Source organism: Panulirus ornatus, chromosome 33, assembly GCF_036320965.1.
Source record: "Panulirus ornatus isolate Po-2019 chromosome 33, ASM3632096v1, whole genome shotgun sequence".
NCBI lineage: Eukaryota > Metazoa > Arthropoda > Malacostraca > Decapoda > Palinuridae > Panulirus > Panulirus ornatus.
The window spans coordinates 4571941-4591671 of NC_092256.1; the positions used below are offsets into that span (position 1 = coordinate 4571941).

The following is a 19731-nucleotide window of genomic DNA, read 5'->3' on the forward strand; positions in this document are numbered from 1 at the left end:
CACTCTCTCATCAAACACATTCAACAAACCTTCAAAATACTCACTCCATCTTCTCACATCACCACTACTTGTTATCACCTCCCCATTTGCGCCCTTCACTGAAGTTCCCATTTGCTCCCTTGTCTTACGCACTTTATTTACCTCCTTCCAGGACATCTTTTTATTCTCCCTAAAATTTAATGATACTCTCTCACCCCAACTCTCATTTGCCCTTTTTTTCACCTCTTGCACCTTTCTCTTGACCTCCTGTCTCTTTCTTTTATACATCTCCCACTCAATTGCATTTTTTCCCTGCAAAAATCGTCCAAATGCCTCTCTCTTCTCTTTCACTAATACTCTTACTTCTTCATCCCACCACTCACTACCCTTTCTAATCAACCCACCTCCCACTCTTCTCATGCCACAAGCATCTTTTGCGCAATCCATCAATGATTCCCTAAATACATCCAATTCCTCCCCCACTCCCCTTACTTCCATTGTTCTCACCTTTTTCCATTCTGTACTCAGTCTCTCCTGGTACTTCCTCACACAGGTCTCCTTCTCAAGCTCACTTACTCTCACCACCCTCTTCACCCAACGTTCACTCTTCTTTTCTGAAAACCCATACAAATCTTCACCTTAGCCTCCACAAGATAATGATCAGACATCCCTCCAGTTGCACCTCTCAGCACATTAACATCCATATATATATATATATATATATATATATATATATATATATATATATATATATATATATATATATATATATATATATATATATATATATATATATATATATATATATATATATATATATATATATATATATATATATATATATATATATATATATATATATATATATATATATATATATATATATATATATATATATATATATATATATATATATATATATATATATATATATATATATATATATATATATATATATATATATATATATATATATATATATATATATATATATATATATATATATATATATATATATATATATATATATATATATATATATATATATATATATATATATATATATATATATATATATATATATATATATATATATATATATATATATATATATATATATATATATATATATATATATATATATATATATATATATATATATATATATATATATATATATATATATATATATATATATATATATATATATATATATATATATATATATATATATATATATATATATATATATATATATATATATATATGTATGTACAAACTCCGCCAACTGGAGCGTTTTTTCTGTGTGTGTGACCCTGTAAGATGACCCTTACCTAGGTTCTCAATGGGTGTGAACTCAGCTTCGACCCGTCTGACCAGCTCTGGAGGAGAGTTTTCGGTGATGACGAAGGAATAGTCATCATCCAGGTCGTAAATCCCTGAGTCGCTCGAGTCGACGCTCTTGGCCGAGGAGAAGGGCGGAGTGGTGGAGGAGGTGGACGGAGTCACGGAGGAGGTAGGTGGCGCCATGGGCGGCTTGAACCATGGCGCTATGCTTCTTCTGCAGTCCAGGGACTCCTGCAAGGGCAAGAAAACCTTTAGGGCCTTAATGCATCGGTTACGCATCTTGAGAAATCGCCATTCGTATCACCTATCGTCGCCTCACTTAACATGAGTTGCATATTAATATCTCCTCCCAATTCTGTCTTTCCTTGTTATTTATATGGGAATCACAATACCTACATTCACAGTTAGCTGCCTTGTGGTCTTCATATTTCAGTTTTCCAAGTATTGAAACCAACTGAAACAACCAGTGAACAATAGCTGAACACAACGAGGAGTCAGATCTGTCCCTATTCACGTTTCTCCAGTCATTTCGCATTTAGACTTCCCACCACTACCATGTACCATGTTGAAAATGCTGAATTATTTCACATAAACTCTGTTTGAAAAAAATCGGAAAATTTCAGTGAAATGAAGTGTATATGAAAGCAGTGAATGGGGGTACAATGTAAGAAGATAATACGTTCAGTATCTTGTTCAGTCATCTGTAGTGAGGATAAACAGGAATGTGTCACGAGCCAGCCTTTCTCCTAATGTTCCTTTGTAGACAGACTTTTGACAACCCTCCAGTAACACATCCTGACTTACGTCACTGCTCTCAGTGCTCGACCACCTCAGCACAGAAGACAAGTCTTGCTATTGCCAGTTTTGGATGGTGGTATCGATGTGCAGCGAACCTTATCACGGCTATCTGATACATAACCACAGTTGGTGGCAGTATCACAAGAATTACAAAATCGCAGGTCGCTTTAAAACCCAACTGTTTTACAAAGTGGCTGCAACAGATCATGATATAAAGTATATTTGCGATTAGTGTATAACATCCCATATTTCACAAAACATATTAACACCTTCATCAGTGAGACTCGAACCTTTACCCACTAAGGCTGTTCAACTTATCAGATATCCACTTGTCCTATACATAGGTACGTGGATCTCCATTAAATCAGTTTCTCAAACCTATTTACAGAAAGAATAGGATATTTGATATGTCGAACAACCAGTTCAGTTCTTATGGCCAGGTGGCTCAGTGAATCGGGTTACCACTTTCTTGGAGAAGTTTATACACATATATGCACCTGGTCATGAGAAGAAAGATCATGAGAGGCAAGAGTTTTGGGAGCAGTAGAGTGAGTATGTCAACAGCTTTGATACACGACACCGGGCAGTAGTGAAGGGTGATTTAAATGCGAAGGTGAGTAAAGTGGCAGTTGAGGGTATAATTGGTGCGCGTGGGGTACTCAGTGTTGTAAATGGAAATGGTGGAGAGCTTATATAGTGTGTGCTGAAAAATACTAGTGATTGGGAATACCTGGTTTAAAAAGAGTGATACACATAAGTATATGTATGTGAGCAAGAAAGATGGTCAAAAGGCATTATTGGATTATGTGTCAATGGATAGGCATGTAATAGAGAGACTTTTGGATGTTAATATGTTAAACGGGACAGCTAGAGGGATGTCTGATCACTATCTTGTGGGTGCGAAGGTGAAGATTTGTAGAGTTTTTCAAAAACAAAGAGAGAATGTTGGGGAGAAGAGAGTGGTGAGAGAAAGTGAGCTTGGAAAGGAGGCTTGTGTGAGAAAGTGCCAGGAGAGATTGAATAGAATGAATAGAATAGCAAAGGCAAGAGCAAATGATGTGAGGGGAGTGGGCGAGGAATGGGATGTATTTAGGAAAGCAGTGATGGCATGTGCACAGGGTGCATTTGGCATGAGAAAGATGGGAGGTGGGCAGATTAGAAAGGATAGTGAGTGGTGGGGCTGAAAAAGTAAAGTTGTTAATGAAAGAGGAAAGTAAGGCGTTTGGACGGTACAAGGAAGTGCAAATGGCTGGGAGATGTATAAAAGAAAGCGGCATGAGGTCAAAAGGAATGTGCAAGGGTTGAAAAAGAGGGCAAATGCGAGTTGGGGTAAGAGAGTATCATAAAATTTTAGGGAGAATAAAAAGATGTTTTGGAGGAGGCAAATATCGTGAGTAAGACAGGAGAACAAGTAGGAACATTGGTGAAGGGGGCAATGGAGGAATCAATAACAGGCAGTGATAAAGTGAGAAGATAGTGTGGGTATTTTCAAAGTTTTTTGAATGTGTTTGATGATAGAGTGGCAGATGTAGGGTGTCTTGGTCGGATTGGTGTGCGAAGTTAGAGGGGTCAGGGAGAATAGATTGGTAAAGAGAGAAAAGGAGGAGAAAGTTTTGTGGAAGATAAAATCCTACAAGGCAGTGGGTTTGGATGATATTGCAGCAGAATTTATTAAGAAAGGAGGTGACGGTGCTGTTGATTGGTTGGTAAGGATATTATTGTATATATGGATCAGGATAAAGTGCCTGGGGATTGGCGGAAAGCATGCATAGTGCCACTGTACAAAGGCAAAGGGGATAAAGGTGAGTGTTCAAACTACAGAGGCATTAGTTTGTTGAGGGGTATTGACAGAGAGGATGAAGGTATGTACAGAGTGTCAAACTGGAGTGTGGTTTCAAAAGTGGTAGAGGATGTGTGGATCAAGTGTTTGCTTTGAAGAATGTATGTGTGAAATACTTAGAAAAACAGATGGACTTGTATATAGCGTTTATGGATCTGGAGGAGGCATATGATAAGGTTGATAGAGATGCTTTGTGGAAGGTTTTAAGAGTATATGGTGTAGGAGGTAAGCTGCTAGAAGCAGTGAAAAGTTTTTATCAAGGATGTAAGGCATGAGTGAGAGTAGGAAGAGAGGAGAGTGACTAGTTTTCAGTGAAGGTTAGTCTACGAGGATGTACAGAGGATGATGGATGAGTTGGAAATGAAATGTTTGAGGACAATATGTGGTGTGAGGTGGTTTGATCGAGTAATTAATGAAATGGTAGCAGAGATGTGTGGAAATAGATAAAGAGTGTGGTTCAGAGAGCAGAACAAGGTGTGTTTGTTTGGGCATATAGAGAGAATGAGTAAGGAAAGATTGACAAAGAGGATGTATGTGTCAGAGGTGGAGGGAAGGAGGAGAAGTGGGAAATCAAATTGGAGGTGGAGGGAGGGAGTGAAATAAGATTTTGAGCGATCGGGGCCTGAACATGCAGGAGGGTGACAGGCTTGAAAGGAATAGGGTGAATTAAAACGATGTGGTATACCTCGGTGAACGTGCTGTCAGTGGACTGATCCAGGGTATGTGAAGCGTCTGGGGTAAACCGTGGAAAGGTCTGTGGGGCCTAGATGTGGATAGGGGGGTGTGGTTTCGGTGCATTACACATGACAGCTAGAGACTGAGTGTGAACGAATGTGGCCTATTTTGTCTGTTTTTCCTGGCGCTGCTTTGTTGAAGCACGGGGTACCGATTGTTGTTTCCTGTGAGGTGGGGTAGCGCTAAGAATGGATTAAGGCAAGCAAGTATGAATCTGTACATGTGCATATATCATATATCTGTGTATGTGTATGTATATGTTGATACGTATATCTATATATATGTGCATATGTTGGCCATTTATTGCAACCATACAATATTGTTGGAATCACTATTCTTTCAAACATACCCATTTTTGCTTTCCGAGATAACGTTCTCACTCTCCACACATTCTTCATCGCTCCCAGAACCTTCGTCCTCTCCCCACCCTGTGACTCACTTTCACTTCCATGGTTCCATCCGCTGCTAAATCCACTCCCAGACACCTAAAATACTTCACTTCCTCCAGTTTTTCTCCATTCAAACTTACCACCCAATTGAATTTTCCCTCAACCCGACTGAACCTAATAACCTTGCTCTTATCTACATTCACTCCCAGCTGTCTTCTTTCAGACACTTTACCAAACTCAGTCACCAACTTCTACAGTTTCTCTCTCGAATCAGCCAACAGCGTTGTATCATCAGCGAACAACAACTGACTCACTTCCCAAGCCCTCTCATCCACAACAGACTGCATACTTGCCCCTCTCTCCAAAAACCTTGAATTCACCTCCCTAACCACCCCATCAATAAACAAATTAAACAACAGTGGATAAACAACAGTGGAGACCTCGCGCACCCCTGCCGCAAACCGACATTCACTGGTAACCAATTAATTTCCTCTCTTCTTACTCGTACACAAGCCTTACATCATTGGTAAAAACTTTTCACTGCTTCTAGTAACTTACTTCTCACACCATATACTCTTAATAACTTCCACAAAGCATTTGTATCAATATCATATGCCTTCTCCAGATGCTACATACAAATCCACATGTTTTTCTTTGTACTTCTCACATACATTCTTCAAAGTAAACACCTGATCCACACATCCTCTACCACTTCTGAAGCAACACTGCTCTTCCCCACTCTGATGCTCTGTACATGCCTTTACCCTTTCAATCAAAACCCCTCCATATAATTTCCCAGGAATACTCAACAAACTTATACCTCATCTTTATCCTCTTTGGATTTGTACAATGGCACTATGCATGTTTTTCGCCAATCCTCGGGCACTTCACCATGAGCCATACATACACTGAATATCCTTACCAGCCAGTCAACTACACAGTCACCCCCTTTTTTGATAAGTTCCACTGCAATACCATCCAAACCAGCCGCCTTGTCGGCTTTCATCTTCCACAAAGCTTTCACTATCTGTTCTCTACTTGCCAAACTACTCTCCGTAACCCTCTCACGTCGCACACCACCTCGACCACAACACCCTATATCTGCCACTCTATCATCAAACACATTTAACAAACCTTCAAAATGCTCACTCCATCTCCTCATTTCACCACTACTTGTTATTACCTCTCCAGTAGTCCCATTCACCGATGTTCCCGTTTGTTCTCTTGTCTTAGGCACTTTATTTACCTCCCTCTAAAACATCTTTTTAATCTCCCTAAATTTAATGATACTCACTCACCCCAACTCTCATTTGCCCTCTTCTTCACTTCTTGCACCTTTCTCTTGACCTCCTGCCTCTTTCTTTTATACATCTACCAGTCATTCGCACTACTTCCCTGCAAAAATCGTCCAAATCCTCTATTCTCTTGCGCTAACAACTTCACTTCCTCATCCCACCACTCACTACCCGTTCTAATCTGCCCATTTCCCACCTCTCTCATCGCACAAGCATTCTTTGCGCAAGCCATCACTGCTTTCCTAAATACATCCCATTCCTCCCCCACTCCCCTTAAGTCATTTGCTTTCACCTTTTTCCATTCTACCTTCAATCTCTCTTGGTACTTCCTCACACAAGTTCCTTTCCAAGCTCACTTCCTCTCACAACTCTCTTCATCCCAACATTCCCTCTTCTTTTCTGAAAACCTCTACAAATTTTCACCCTCGCATCCACAGAATAAAAAGCAGATATCGCTCCTGGTGATTGGGAATACCTTATTTAAAAAGAGAGATATACATAAGTGTACGTATGTAAGTAGGAGAGATGGCCAGAGAGCGTTGTTAGATTACGTGTTAATTGATAGGTGAGTGAAAGAGAGACTTTTGGACGTTAATAAGCTGAGAGATGCAACTGGGGGGATGTCTGATCATTATCTTGTGGAGGCGAAGGTGAAGATTTGTAGAGGTTTTCAGAAAAGAAGAGAGAATGTTGGGATGAAGGGAGTGGTGAGAGTAAGTGAGCTTGGGAAGGAGACTTGTGTGAAGTACCAGGAGAGACTGAGTGCAGAATGTAAAAAGTTGAGAGCAAAGTACGTAAAGGGAGTGGGGGAGGAATGGGATGTATTTAGGGAAGCAGTGACTGATTGCGCAACAGAGATTATATCGCAATGAACAGTATAACAGAAGAATATATCGCAACTACCAGTATGTTACAAGAATATATCGCAACTAGCACTATGATATAAGCATATATTGCACCTAGCAGTATGATACAAGACTGTATCGCAACTAGCAGTATGATACAAGAATATATGGCAACTAGCAGTACGATACAAAAATATATCGCATCTAGCATTATGATATAAGAATACATCGCAACTAGCAGTATGAAGCAAGACTATATCGCAACTAGCAGTATGATACAAGACTACATCGCAACTTGCGGTATGATACAAGACTATATCGCAACTAGCAGTATGATACAAGAATATATCGCAACTAGCGGTATGATAAAAGATAAATTTCGCAACTAAGATTATGATACAAGAATATATCGCAACTAGCGGTATGATAAAAGAACATTTCGCAACTATGATTATGATAGAAGAATATATCGCAACTAGCAGTTTGATACAAGACTATATCGCAACTAGCAGTATGATACACGAATATATCGCAACTACCAATGTGATACAGGAATATATCACAACTAGCAATATGATACAAGACTATATCGCAACTAGCAGTATGATACAAAACTATATCGCAACTAGCAGTATGACACAAGACTATATCTCAACTAGCAGTATAATAGAATATATCGCAACTAGCAATATGATAGAATATATCAGAACTAGCAGTATGATAAAGATTATATCGTAACTAGCATTATGATTCATATATATATATATATATATATCGCAACTAGCAGCATGATACAAGAATATATCGCAACTACCAATATGATAAAAGAATATATCGCAACTATTAGTATGATACCAGAATATATCGCAACTAGCAATATGATACAAGAACATATCGCAACTAACATTATGATACAAGAATATATCGCATCTAGCAGTATGATACAAGAATATAGTGCAACTAACAGTATGATGCAAGACCATATCGCACCTAGCAATATGATGCAAGAATATATCGCAACTAGCAGTATGATAGAAGAATATATCGCAACAAGCAGTATGATACAAAAATGTATCGCAATTAGTATTATGATACAAGAATATATCGCAACTAGCAGTAAGATACAAAACTACATCGCAACTAGCAGTATGATACAAGACTATATCGCAACTAGCAGTATAACACAAGAATGAATCGCAACTATCAGTATCATACATGAAGATATTGCAACTAGCGGTATAATACAAGAATATATCACGACTAGCAATATAATACAAGAATATATCGCAACGAGCAGTATAACAGAAGATTATATCGCAGCTAGCAGTATAACAGAAGAATATATCGCAACTAGCAATAAGATAAAAGATTATATCGAAACTAGCATAATGATATAAGAATATATTGCACCTAGCAGTGTGATGGATGACTATATCGCAACTAGCAGTATTATACAAGAATATATCGCAACTAGCAGTATGATACAAGAATATTTCGCAACTAGCATTATGATACAAGAATATATCGCAACTAGCAGTATAATGCAAAAGTATATCAAAACTAGCAGTATGATACAAGACTATATCGTAACTTGCAGTATGATACAAGACTATATCGCAGCTAGCAATATGATAGAAAATATCGCAACTAGCGGTGTGATACAAGAATATATCGTAACTAGGAAAATTATTGAAAAATATATTGCAACTTGCAGTATGATACAAGACTAAATCGCATCTAGCAGTATGATGCACGATTATATCGCAACTAGCAATATGATACAAGAATATATCGCAACTAGCAATATGATACAAGAATATATCGCATCTAGCAGTATAATGCAAGAATATAGTGCAAGAATATATCGCATCTAGCAGTATGATACAAGAATATAGTGCAACTAGAAGTATGATACAAGGCTATATCGCACCTAGCAATATGACACAAGAATATATCGCAACTAGCAGTATAATAGAAGAATATATCGCAACAAGCAGTATGATAATAAAATGTATCGCAATTAGCATTACGATACAAGAATATATCGCAATTAGCAGTAAGATACAAAACTATATCGCAACCAGCAGTATGATACAAGGCTATATCGCAACTAGCAGTATGATACAAGAATATATCGCAACTAGCAGTATGATACAAGACTATAATGCAATGAGCAGTATGATGCATGAATTTATCGCAACTTGCAGTATGATACAAGAATATATCGCAGCTAGCAGTATGGTACAAGGATATATCGCAACTAGCATTTTGATATAAGAATATATTGCAACTAGTAGTATGATACAGACTATATCGCAACTAGCAGTATAACACAAGAATGAATCGCAACTATCAGTATGATACAAGAAGATATCGCAACGAGCGGTATGATACAAGAATATATAACAACTAGCAATATAATACAAGAATATATCGCAACGAGCAGTATAACAGAATATTATATCGCAGCTAGCAGAACAACAGAAGAATATATCGCAACTAGCATTATGATATAAGAATATATTGCACCTAGCAGTGTGATGCATGACAATATCGCAACTAGCAGTATGATACAAGGATATATCGCAACTAGCAGTATGATACAAGAGTATATCGCAACAAGCATTATGATATAAGAATATATCGTAACTAGCAGTGTAATGCAAGAGTATATCGAAACTAGCAGTATGATACAAGACTATATCGTAACTTGCAGTATGATACAAGACTATATCGCAACTAGCAATATGATAAAATATATCGCAACTAGCGGTATGATACAAGAATATATCATACCTAGGATAATGATCGAAGAATATATCGCAACTTGCAGTATGATACAAGACTATATCGCAACAAGCAGTATGATACACGTCTATATCGCAACTAGCAGTATGATACAGGAATATACCGCAACTAGCAATATGGTACAAGACTATATCGCAACTAGCACTATGATATAAGACTCTATCGCAACTAGCAGTATGGCACAAGACTATATCGCAACTAGCAGTATAATAGAATATATCGCAACTAGCAGTATGATACAAGAGTATATCGTAACTAGCAATATGATAGAAGATTATATCGCAACTATCAGTATGATACCAGAATATATCGCAACTTGCAGTATGATGCAAGACTGTATCGCAACTAGCATTATGATACAAGATTATATCGCATTTAGCAATATGTTACAAGAATATATTACAACTAGCAGTAGGATACAAGACTATATCGCAACTAACAATATGCTACAAGACTATATTGCAGCTTGCAGTATGATACATGACTATATCGCAACTATCAGTATGATACAAGACTATATCGCAACTAGCAGTTTAATAGAAGAGTATATCGCAACTAGCAGTATGATACAAGGATATATCGCAACTAGTAGTATGATACAAGAATATATCGTAACTAGCAGCATGATACAAGAATGTATCGCAACTAGCAGTATGATAGAAGAATATATCGGAGCTAGCAGTATGACACAAGACTATATCACAACTAGCAGTATGATACAAGACTATATCGCAACTAGCAGTATGATACAAGAATATCGCAACTAGCAGTAGGACACAAGAATATGTCGCAACTAGCAGTATGGTATAAGAATATATCTCAACTAGCAGTATAATAGAAGAATATATCGTAACTAGCAGTATGATACAAGAATATATCGCAACTAGCAGTATGATACAAGAATATATCGCAACTAGCAGCATGATACAAGACTATATCGCAATTAGCGGTGCGGTAGAAGAATATATCGCTACTAGTAGTGTGATAAAAAGTACAAGAATATATCACAACTAGCAGTATCAAGCGCTGGAATTAAAGGTTAGTATAAGATCACAATCGATATCATTGTAGGAATTCACGTTAGTTTAATGTTTAGGGCAAGACTCACGTGTTGAGAACACATCAACGCGTAGTTTGCAAACGTTCAGACGCTCAGAGAGAGAGAGAGAGAGAGAGAGAGAGAGAGAGAGAGAGAGAGAGAGAGAGAGAGAGAGAGAGAGAGAGAGAGAGAGAGAGAGAGAGAGAGAGACGTCATGTTCGAACTGATTGGCTGTGTAATGTGAGGGAAGACGTGGATGGATGACAGCGAAACACAAGTTTTCGTTAGGAGATGAGAGTAGATCATGAATAAAATCACATCACGTCACGCAGATAGGAGAGTTATCCAAGCCAGATAATAGGGTGTTTCAATCTTGATGTTGTGTCTGCAAATTTGTATGTGGCAGCTCATTTGGTTGGACAGCGATTACATCCAATAATTCCGCTTGGAAGCGGAGCGTATGACATAGCAGCATAGTGTTAGATGCTATGAGGACAGACGTTCTTCTAAAACAAAAAGGATGGAGTCCAGAGATTTATCGTCTACTGGGAGCAGCTATTGTGTGAGGACGGGAGGACCAAACTTATCGTCCGCCCATGTTCTGTCTGAGGGCAATAGTGGCCGTCAGGGTGGGACACGACGCAACCAGGGTGTTGAAGGGGCTGCCAGGGTGGCGAAGCAACCACAGAGGCCATCGGGGTGATGTATAGGCTGCCAGGATGTTCCAGTAACAAAGATGGTACGGTAGGGGGCAAAACGCCTACGGGACATGGCAAGGCGTCGACAGGGTGAGGCAGGGCATGAAAAGGGTGAGGCAAGGCACCGCTAGTATGAGGCAAGGCCATGCCTCATGAATCACACACAAAGTTCAGTCGTGCATGCCAGAAGACCAGCTAAAGGTTTGACTAACATTTAACTGTCAAGGTGACTCTGCCCCCCCCCCCCCCCCCCCTCCCCTCTCCTCCCATAGCCCCGTGACCCAGTTCTCTGGAGGTTCTGGGGAGGATGTAAGGGTTGAGGGAGTACGGTTTGGGAGAGAGCCTGATAGGCAAGAGCCTAAGAGGTTGTGGGTTTGGAAATGAGGTGGGTTAGAGGAGGATAATGGCTGAGGAAGACGAGGTCTGAGAGGTTGACTGCTGAGGTAACGGTAACTAGAGACAATGAGTGACGAGGGTAGCAAGAAAGACGGTAGGATGAAGGTAAGGGACGGTTAGGGTAAGGGCTGAGATGACTGAGGGTTAGGGGAGTGAAGGCTAAGGTAGTGAGGTCTGAGGTAGAGAAGACTGGAGATGTTAAAGGATGAGGTAGCGAGGGCCGGAGTAGTGAGAGCTAGGGAGGGTAAGGGCTGGAGCAGGTAGGGTTGCAGTATTGAGGGCTGGGGTAATTAGGGGGGAAAGTGTGAGTTGTGTTGATTAGCACCGTAGTAGTGAGATCTAGGATAGTGATGAACTCGGCAGTAAGGGCGACGCTCGTGAGTGTTGACGTAATTAGAGTTGGGAGTAGTTAGGGATGTGGCACTGTGGACCAAGGTAGTGAGGGCTGGGCTAGTAAGGGCTAAGCAAGATAAAGGGCGGGGATAGCAAGGGCTGGGTTAGTAAGGACTTGGGTAGCAAGTTCTGAGTTAGCGGGTTATGGCGAGTGGGAGGGCTGGGGTAGTGATAGCTTTGATAACTAGGGCTGATGTAGTTACTACGAAGGTAGTTAAGGATGGGATAATTAGAACTGGAGTAAAGATGCCTGAAGTAATTAAGGTTAGGGTAATGAGGGCTAGGTAGTTAGGGCTGGGATGATAAGGGCTGGATCAGTGAGGGCTGGGGTAGTTAGAGCTATAGAAGTGAAATCCTAAGTAGTGAGAGCCAGGCTAGTGGGGGCTGGTGTGGTTTGGTCTCTGGTGGCGAGGGCTGGGTTAGTGAGGGCTGAGTATTGAAGGCTTGGATGGCTAGGGCTGGAGGGTGAAGACTGAGGTAATAAGAAGCTGAAAGGTTGAGGTCTGGAGAGAATGAATGCTGGGGAGGGTGAGGGCTTGAGAAGGTGAGACCTGGGGAAATTGATGGCTCGGTTAGTGACGGCTTGAGAGGATGAGGGCTGGTAGGGTAAGCATTTTCGAGGACGAGGGCTGAGGTCCCGAAACAGAGGGCTGGGGAACTGAGGGCTGGGATGCTTAGGGTTGGGATACTGAGGGCTGTGGTATTGAGGGCAGTGGTGCAAAAGGCTGGGGTACTGAGGGTGGGGTACTGAGGGCTGGGGTAATGAAGGATTGGAATGTTGAGGTCTGGAGTAGTGAAGGTTTGGATAGGAAAGGCTTGGGCGGATCGAGGGTAGCAAGGGCTGGAAGTGTGTTTGCGATGACTGAGTAGTGATGTATGGCGATGTGAGGGCTAGGTTAGTGATGAGTGTCGTACTGAGGGCTGGGGAAGGATAGGGTTGGGTTAGTAATGACCGAAAAGATTAAGTGCTGGAGAATTGAAGGCTTGGGTAGTGAGGGACTAGGAGTATGAGGACCAAGGAAGCAAGGTCTGGGTAATGAGGGCTTGGAGTAGTGAGGACTGGAGAGGTTAAGGGCTAGGGGTAGGATAGTGGGAGCTTGGAAAAGTAAGGACTGGGGTAGTATGGAGTTGGGTAGTAAGGGTTGGCACATGGGGATGGAGATGTTAGGGTTGAAGTAGTTAAGGCTGGTGTAGTGAGGAACGGGAAAGATGAACGCTGGAGTAGTGAGGACTGAGGTAATGAGATCTGGTGTGGTTACTTCCTGCTGGAGTATTGAGGGCTGCAGTCGTTCACCAGAAGGGGTTGGGGAAGGTGGGAACTTCGGTAGCTTGGGCTGGGGTTGTGAGGGCTGGGTTACATGGCATCATACGAGAAGGACGGAGAAAATGATGACACATGACGACAGTATCTGCTTGTTGTAGAAAAAGGATAGTGAGGCTAATGACACCTTTCCACACACCTCTCTCCCCGGCTCAAGTGCTGGCATTAAAAGAACAAAAAAAAGACGAGAAGAAACACCATGTAGAACGGAGAAAGCATACCGCCGTGGGCAATTTATAGCAAAGTGTGACGGGAAGAAACATAAAGAAATACAAAAGAATTCAAACAGCCAAAGACCACTGGGTCCTAACGAGGCAGCCTGTGTTAGTGAAAACAGAATATCATGTATTAGCGTAGTAAGAGTAGAAAGACATTCAGATGTTCAGAGGAGAAAACCTGTAAACTTTTCATTAACGAAGGAGGCATAAGTAGTGAATCTGATGCAAAATATTTATCAAGTCTGATCTTAAACGTATCTAGGTTACTATTTTGAGCTGCTCGAATTGTTAAATCATTCCAGAAGTTAACAAGCCCGTTGAAGAAAACGGGCTTCCCTTCATTCGAGATAAATCGCTTACCAACGAGTTTGTTTCTCATTACGACGAATGAAATCAGGCGAATCTATCCTTAAGTAGCACGTCAGATCGAGCGAGAGTACCGAAGCAACTGATAATGCTATATATCTGTATCAGATCAACTCTCAACCTTGTCTTTTCTAATCTAACTGCTTAAAGTCGTTTTGTAATCTTTTGCGGGTGACCAAAACTGAACACAATATTCAATATGGGGACATACGAGTGACCTATGAAGAGTAAGGATGACTTCCCTGGCCTTGTTTTGCACTGCTTACGTTGCTTTAGATCACCATAGATTTTCATATCTTTATACCCTTTTATACCTTTTGCAGTTCAACAGAAGCTATACTGCAGTTTGCCTTGTTGTTTCTACTACTGATATGTACACAATACTTCGTACTTATTGATGTTAGAATTCATTTGCCACCTGTGAGCCCTGTCCATCACTTTATGTCAGTTTGAAGCCGCAAACGTTCACTTTACGTTGAAGATTTGTTTCCCAAATCAGTATCGTTCACTTCCTGTTTTGCCAACTGTTGAATTGGGAATGGTTTCTAAAAGAAGTTCTTTGAATAGCACTTCTTGAAGCGGGACTGTTTACTGAAAACACGCATCGCTAAAGAATTTCTTTAATTTGAAGATATCATTAGCATTTTTTTTTCAATCCAGATGTGAATTCCCATTAGATCCCATGGGAGTCTGCCCTATTTTCTAAGTAGAATAAGTTTGGTTTATGAGTCTTTCGTCACACGTCTTGTACTGAATAAAGGAGATTAGTCTGCATTAGTTCTGGCTTTCCTTCTTCTAAGAATTGGTTTAGCGACCAAAAAAGACATCGTGAGATCTGACAAGGGCATATATATATATATATATATATATATATATATATATATATATATATATATATATATATATATATATATATATATATATATATATATATATATGTATATATTATCCCTGGGGATAGGGGAGAAAGAATACTTCCCACGCATTCCTCACGTGTCGTAGAAGGCGACTAAAGGGGACGGGAGCGGGGGTTCAGAAACCCTCCCCTCCTTGTATTCTAACTTTCTAAAAGGGGAAACAGAAGAAGGAGTCACGCGAGGAGTGCTCATCCTCCTCGAAGGCTCAGATTGGGGTGTCTAAATGTGTGTGGATGTAACCAAGATGAGAAAAAAGGAGAGATAGGAAGTATGTTTGAGGAAAGGAACCTGGATGTTTTGGCTCTGAGTGAAACGAAGCTAAAGGGTAAAGGGGAAGAGTGGTTTGGGAATGTCTTGGGAGTAAAGTCAGGGGTTAGTGAGAGGACAAAGAGCAAGGGAAGGAGTCGCACTACTCCTGAATCAGGAGTTGTAAGAGTATGTGATAGAGTGTAAGAAAGTAAATTCTAGATCGATATGGGTAAAACTGAAAGTTGATGGAGAGAGATGGGTGATTATTGGTGCATATGCACCTGGGCAGGAGAAGAAAGATCATGAGAGGCAAGTGTTTTGGGAGCAGCTGAATGAGTGTGTTAGTGGTTTTGATGCACAAGACCGGGTTATAGTGATGGGTGATTTGAATGCAAAGGTGAGTAATGTGGCAGTTGAGGGAATAATTGGTATACATGGAGTGTTCAGTGTGTAAATGGAAATGGTGAAGAACTTGTAGATCTATGTGCTGAAAAAGGACTGGTGATTGGGAATACCTGGTTTAAAAAGCGAGATATACATAAGTATACGTATGTAAGTAGGAGAGATGGCCAGAGAGCGTTATTGGATTACGTGTTAATTGATAGACGCACGAAAGAGAGACTTTTGGATGTTAATGTGCTGAGAGGTGCAACTGGAGGAATGTCTGATCATTATCTTGTGGAGGCGAAGGTGAAGATTTGTGGGGGTTTTCAGAAAAGAAGAGAGAATGTTGGGGTGAAGAGAGTGGTGAGAGTAAGTGAGCTTGGGAAGAAGACTTGTGTGAGGAAGTACCAGGAGAGACTGAGTAACGAATGGAAAAAGGTGAGAACAAAGGAGGTAAGGGGAGTGTGGGAGGAATGGGATGTATTTAGGGAAGCAGTGATGGCTTGCGCAAAAGATGCTTGTGGCATGAGAAGCGTAGGAGGTGGGTTGATTAGAAGGGGTAGTGAGTGGTGGGATGAAGAAGTAAGATTATTAGTGAAAGAGAAGAGAGAGGCATTTGGACGATTTTTGCAGGGACAAAATGCAAATGAGTGGGAGAGGTATAAAAGAAAGAGGCAGGAGGTCAAGAGAAAGGTACAAGAGGTGAAAAAGAGGGCAAATGAGAGTTGGGGTGAGAGAGTATCATTAAATTTCAGGGAGAATAAAAATATGTTTTGCAAGGAGGTAGATAAAGTGCGTAAGACAAGGGAGCAAATGGGAACTTCAGTGAAGGGGGCTAATGGGGAGGTGATAACAAGTAGTGGTGATGTGAGAAGCGATGGAGTGAGTATTTTGAATGTTTGTTGAATGTGTTTGATGATAGAGTGGCAGATATAGGGTGTTTTGGTCGAGGTGGTGTGCAAAGTGAGAGGGCTAGGGAAAATGATTTGTTAAATAGAGAAGAGGAAGTAAAAGCTTTACGGAAGGTGAAAGCCGGCAAGGCAGCAGGTTTTGATGGTATTGCAGTGGAATTTATCAAAAAAGGGGGGTGACTGTATTGTCGACTGGTTGGTAAGGTTATCTAATGTATGTATGATTCATGGTGAGGTGCCTGATGATTGGCGGAATGCTTGCATAGTGCCATTGAACAAAGGCAAAGGGGATAAGAGTGAGTGCTCAAATTACAGAGGTATAAGTTTGTTAAGTATTCCTGGTAAATTATATGGGAGGGTATTGATTGAGAGGGTGAGGGCATGTACAGAGCATCAGATTGGGGAAGAGCAGTGTGGTTTCAGAAGTGGTAGAGGATGTGTGGATCAGGTGTTTGCTTTGAAGAATGTATGTGAGAAATACTTAGAAAAACAAATGGATTTGTATGTAGCATTTATGGATCTGGAAAAGGCGTATGATAGAGTTGATAGAGATGCTCTGTGGAAGGTTTTAAGAATATATGGTGTTAGAGGCAGTGAAAAGTTTTTATCGAGGATGTAAGGCCTGTGTACGTGTAGGAAGGGAGGAAAGTGATTGGTTCTCAGTGAATGTAGGTTTGCGGCAGGTGTTTGTGATGTCTCCATGGTTGTTTGATTTATTTATGGATGGGGTTGTTAGGGAGGTGAATGCAAGAGTTTTGGAAAGACGGGCAAGTATGAAGTCTGTTGTGGATGAGAGAGCTTGGGAAGTGAGTCAGTTGTTGTTCGCTGATGATACAGCGCTGGTGGCTGATTCATGTGTGGAAATAAAAAGAGTATGGTTGAGAGAGCAGAAGAAGGTGTTTTGAAATGGTTTGGTCACATGGAGAGAATGAGTGAGGAAAGATTGACCAAGAGTATATATGTGTCAGAGGTGGAGGGAACGAGGAGAAGTGGGAGACCAAATTGGAGGTGGAAAGATGGAGTGAAAAAGATTTTGAGTGATCGGGGCCTGAACATGCAGGAGGGTGAAAGGCGTGCAAGGAATAGAGTGAATTGGAACGATGTGGTATACCGGGGTCGACGTTCTGTCAATGAATTAAACCAGGGCATGCGAAGCGTCTGGGGTAAACCATGGAAAGTGTATGGGGCCTGGATGTGGAAAGGGAGCTGTGGTTTCGGTGCATTACTACATGACAGCTAGAGACTGAGTGTGAACGAATGGGGCCTTTGGTGTCTTTTCCTAGCGCTACCTCGCACACATGAGGGGGGAGGGGGTTGTTAGTCTATGTGTGGCGGAGTGGCGATGGGAACAAATAAAGGCAGACAGCATGAATTACGTACATGTCTGTATATGTATATGTCTCTGTGTGTATATATATGTGTGTACATTGAGATGTATAGGTATGTATATTTGCGTGTGTGGACCTGTATGTATATACATGTGTATGCGGGCGGGTTGGGCCATTCTTTCGTCTGTTTCCTTGCGCTTCCTCGCTAACGCGGGAGACAGCGACAAAGCAAAATGAAATAGAAATGATAAAAAGTAAATAAATATATATATATATATATATATATATATATATATATATATATATATATATATATATATATATATATATATATATATATATATATTGGAAAAGATCACAATTTTGCGCGTGATGAAGATATTCCTATGAGTCCACGAGGAAAATGAAACACGAAAAGTTCCCAAGTGCACTTTCGTGTAATAATCACATCATCAGGGGAGACACAAGAGAGAGATATAACAGTCGGTTGATATACATCGAAGAGACGAAGCTAGGACGCCATTTGGTAAACATGTGATAAATATATATAAATATATATATATATATATATATATATATATATATATATATATATATATATATATATATATATATATATATATATATATATATATATATATATATGTATATATATATATACATATATATGGGAACTTCAGTGAAGGGGGCTAATGGGGAGGTGATAACAAGTAATGGTGATGTGAGAAAGAGATGGAGTGAGTATTTTGAAGGTTTGTTGAATGTGTTTGATGATAGAGTGGCAGATATAGGGTGTTTTGGTCGAGATGGTGTGTAAAGTGAGAGGGTTAGGGAAAAAGATTTGGTAAACAAATAGAGGAGGTAGTAAAAGCTTTGCGGAAGATGAAAGCCGGCAAGGCAGCAGGTTTGGATGGTATTGCAGTGGAATTCATTAAAAAAGGGGGTGACTGTATTGTTGACTGGTTGGTAAAGTTATTTAATGTATGTGTGATTCATGGTGAGGTGCCTGAGGATTGGCGGAATGCGTACATAGTGCCATTGTACAAAGGCAAAGGGGATAAGAGTGAGTGCTCAAATTACAGAGGTATAAGTTCGTTGAGTATTCCTGGTAAATTATATGGGAGGGTATTGATTGAGAGGGTGAAGGCATGTACAGAGCATCAGATTGGGGAAGAGCAGTGTGGTTTCAGAAGTGGTAGAGGATTTGTGGATCAGGTGTTTGCTTTGAAGAATGTATGTGAGAAATACTTAGAAAAGCAAATGGATTTGTATGTTGTATTTATGGATCTGGAGAAGGCATATGATAGAGTTGATAGAGATGCTCTGTGGAAGGTATTAAGAATATATGGTGTGGGAGGCAAGTTGTTAGAAGCAGTGAAAAGTTTTTATCGAGGATGTAAGGCATGTGTACGTGTAGGAAGAGAGGAAAGTGATTGGTTCTCAGTGAATGTAGGTTAGCGGCAGGGGTGTGTGAT

At 40.2% G+C, this 19731-nt stretch overlaps 1 protein-coding gene across 1 annotated transcript in view; it reads right to left on the reverse strand.

Annotated features, from left to right (window-relative positions):
• Window positions 1-19731, reverse strand: part of LOC139759417 (uncharacterized) — a 245520-nt gene that overhangs the window by 70754 nt on the left and 155035 nt on the right. The window contains exon 2 of the mRNA XM_071681508.1: window positions 1314-1557. Coding sequence (XP_071537609.1) covers window positions 1314-1557 — 244 coding nt within the window. The remainder of the gene's footprint in view (window positions 1-1313; window positions 1558-19731) is intronic.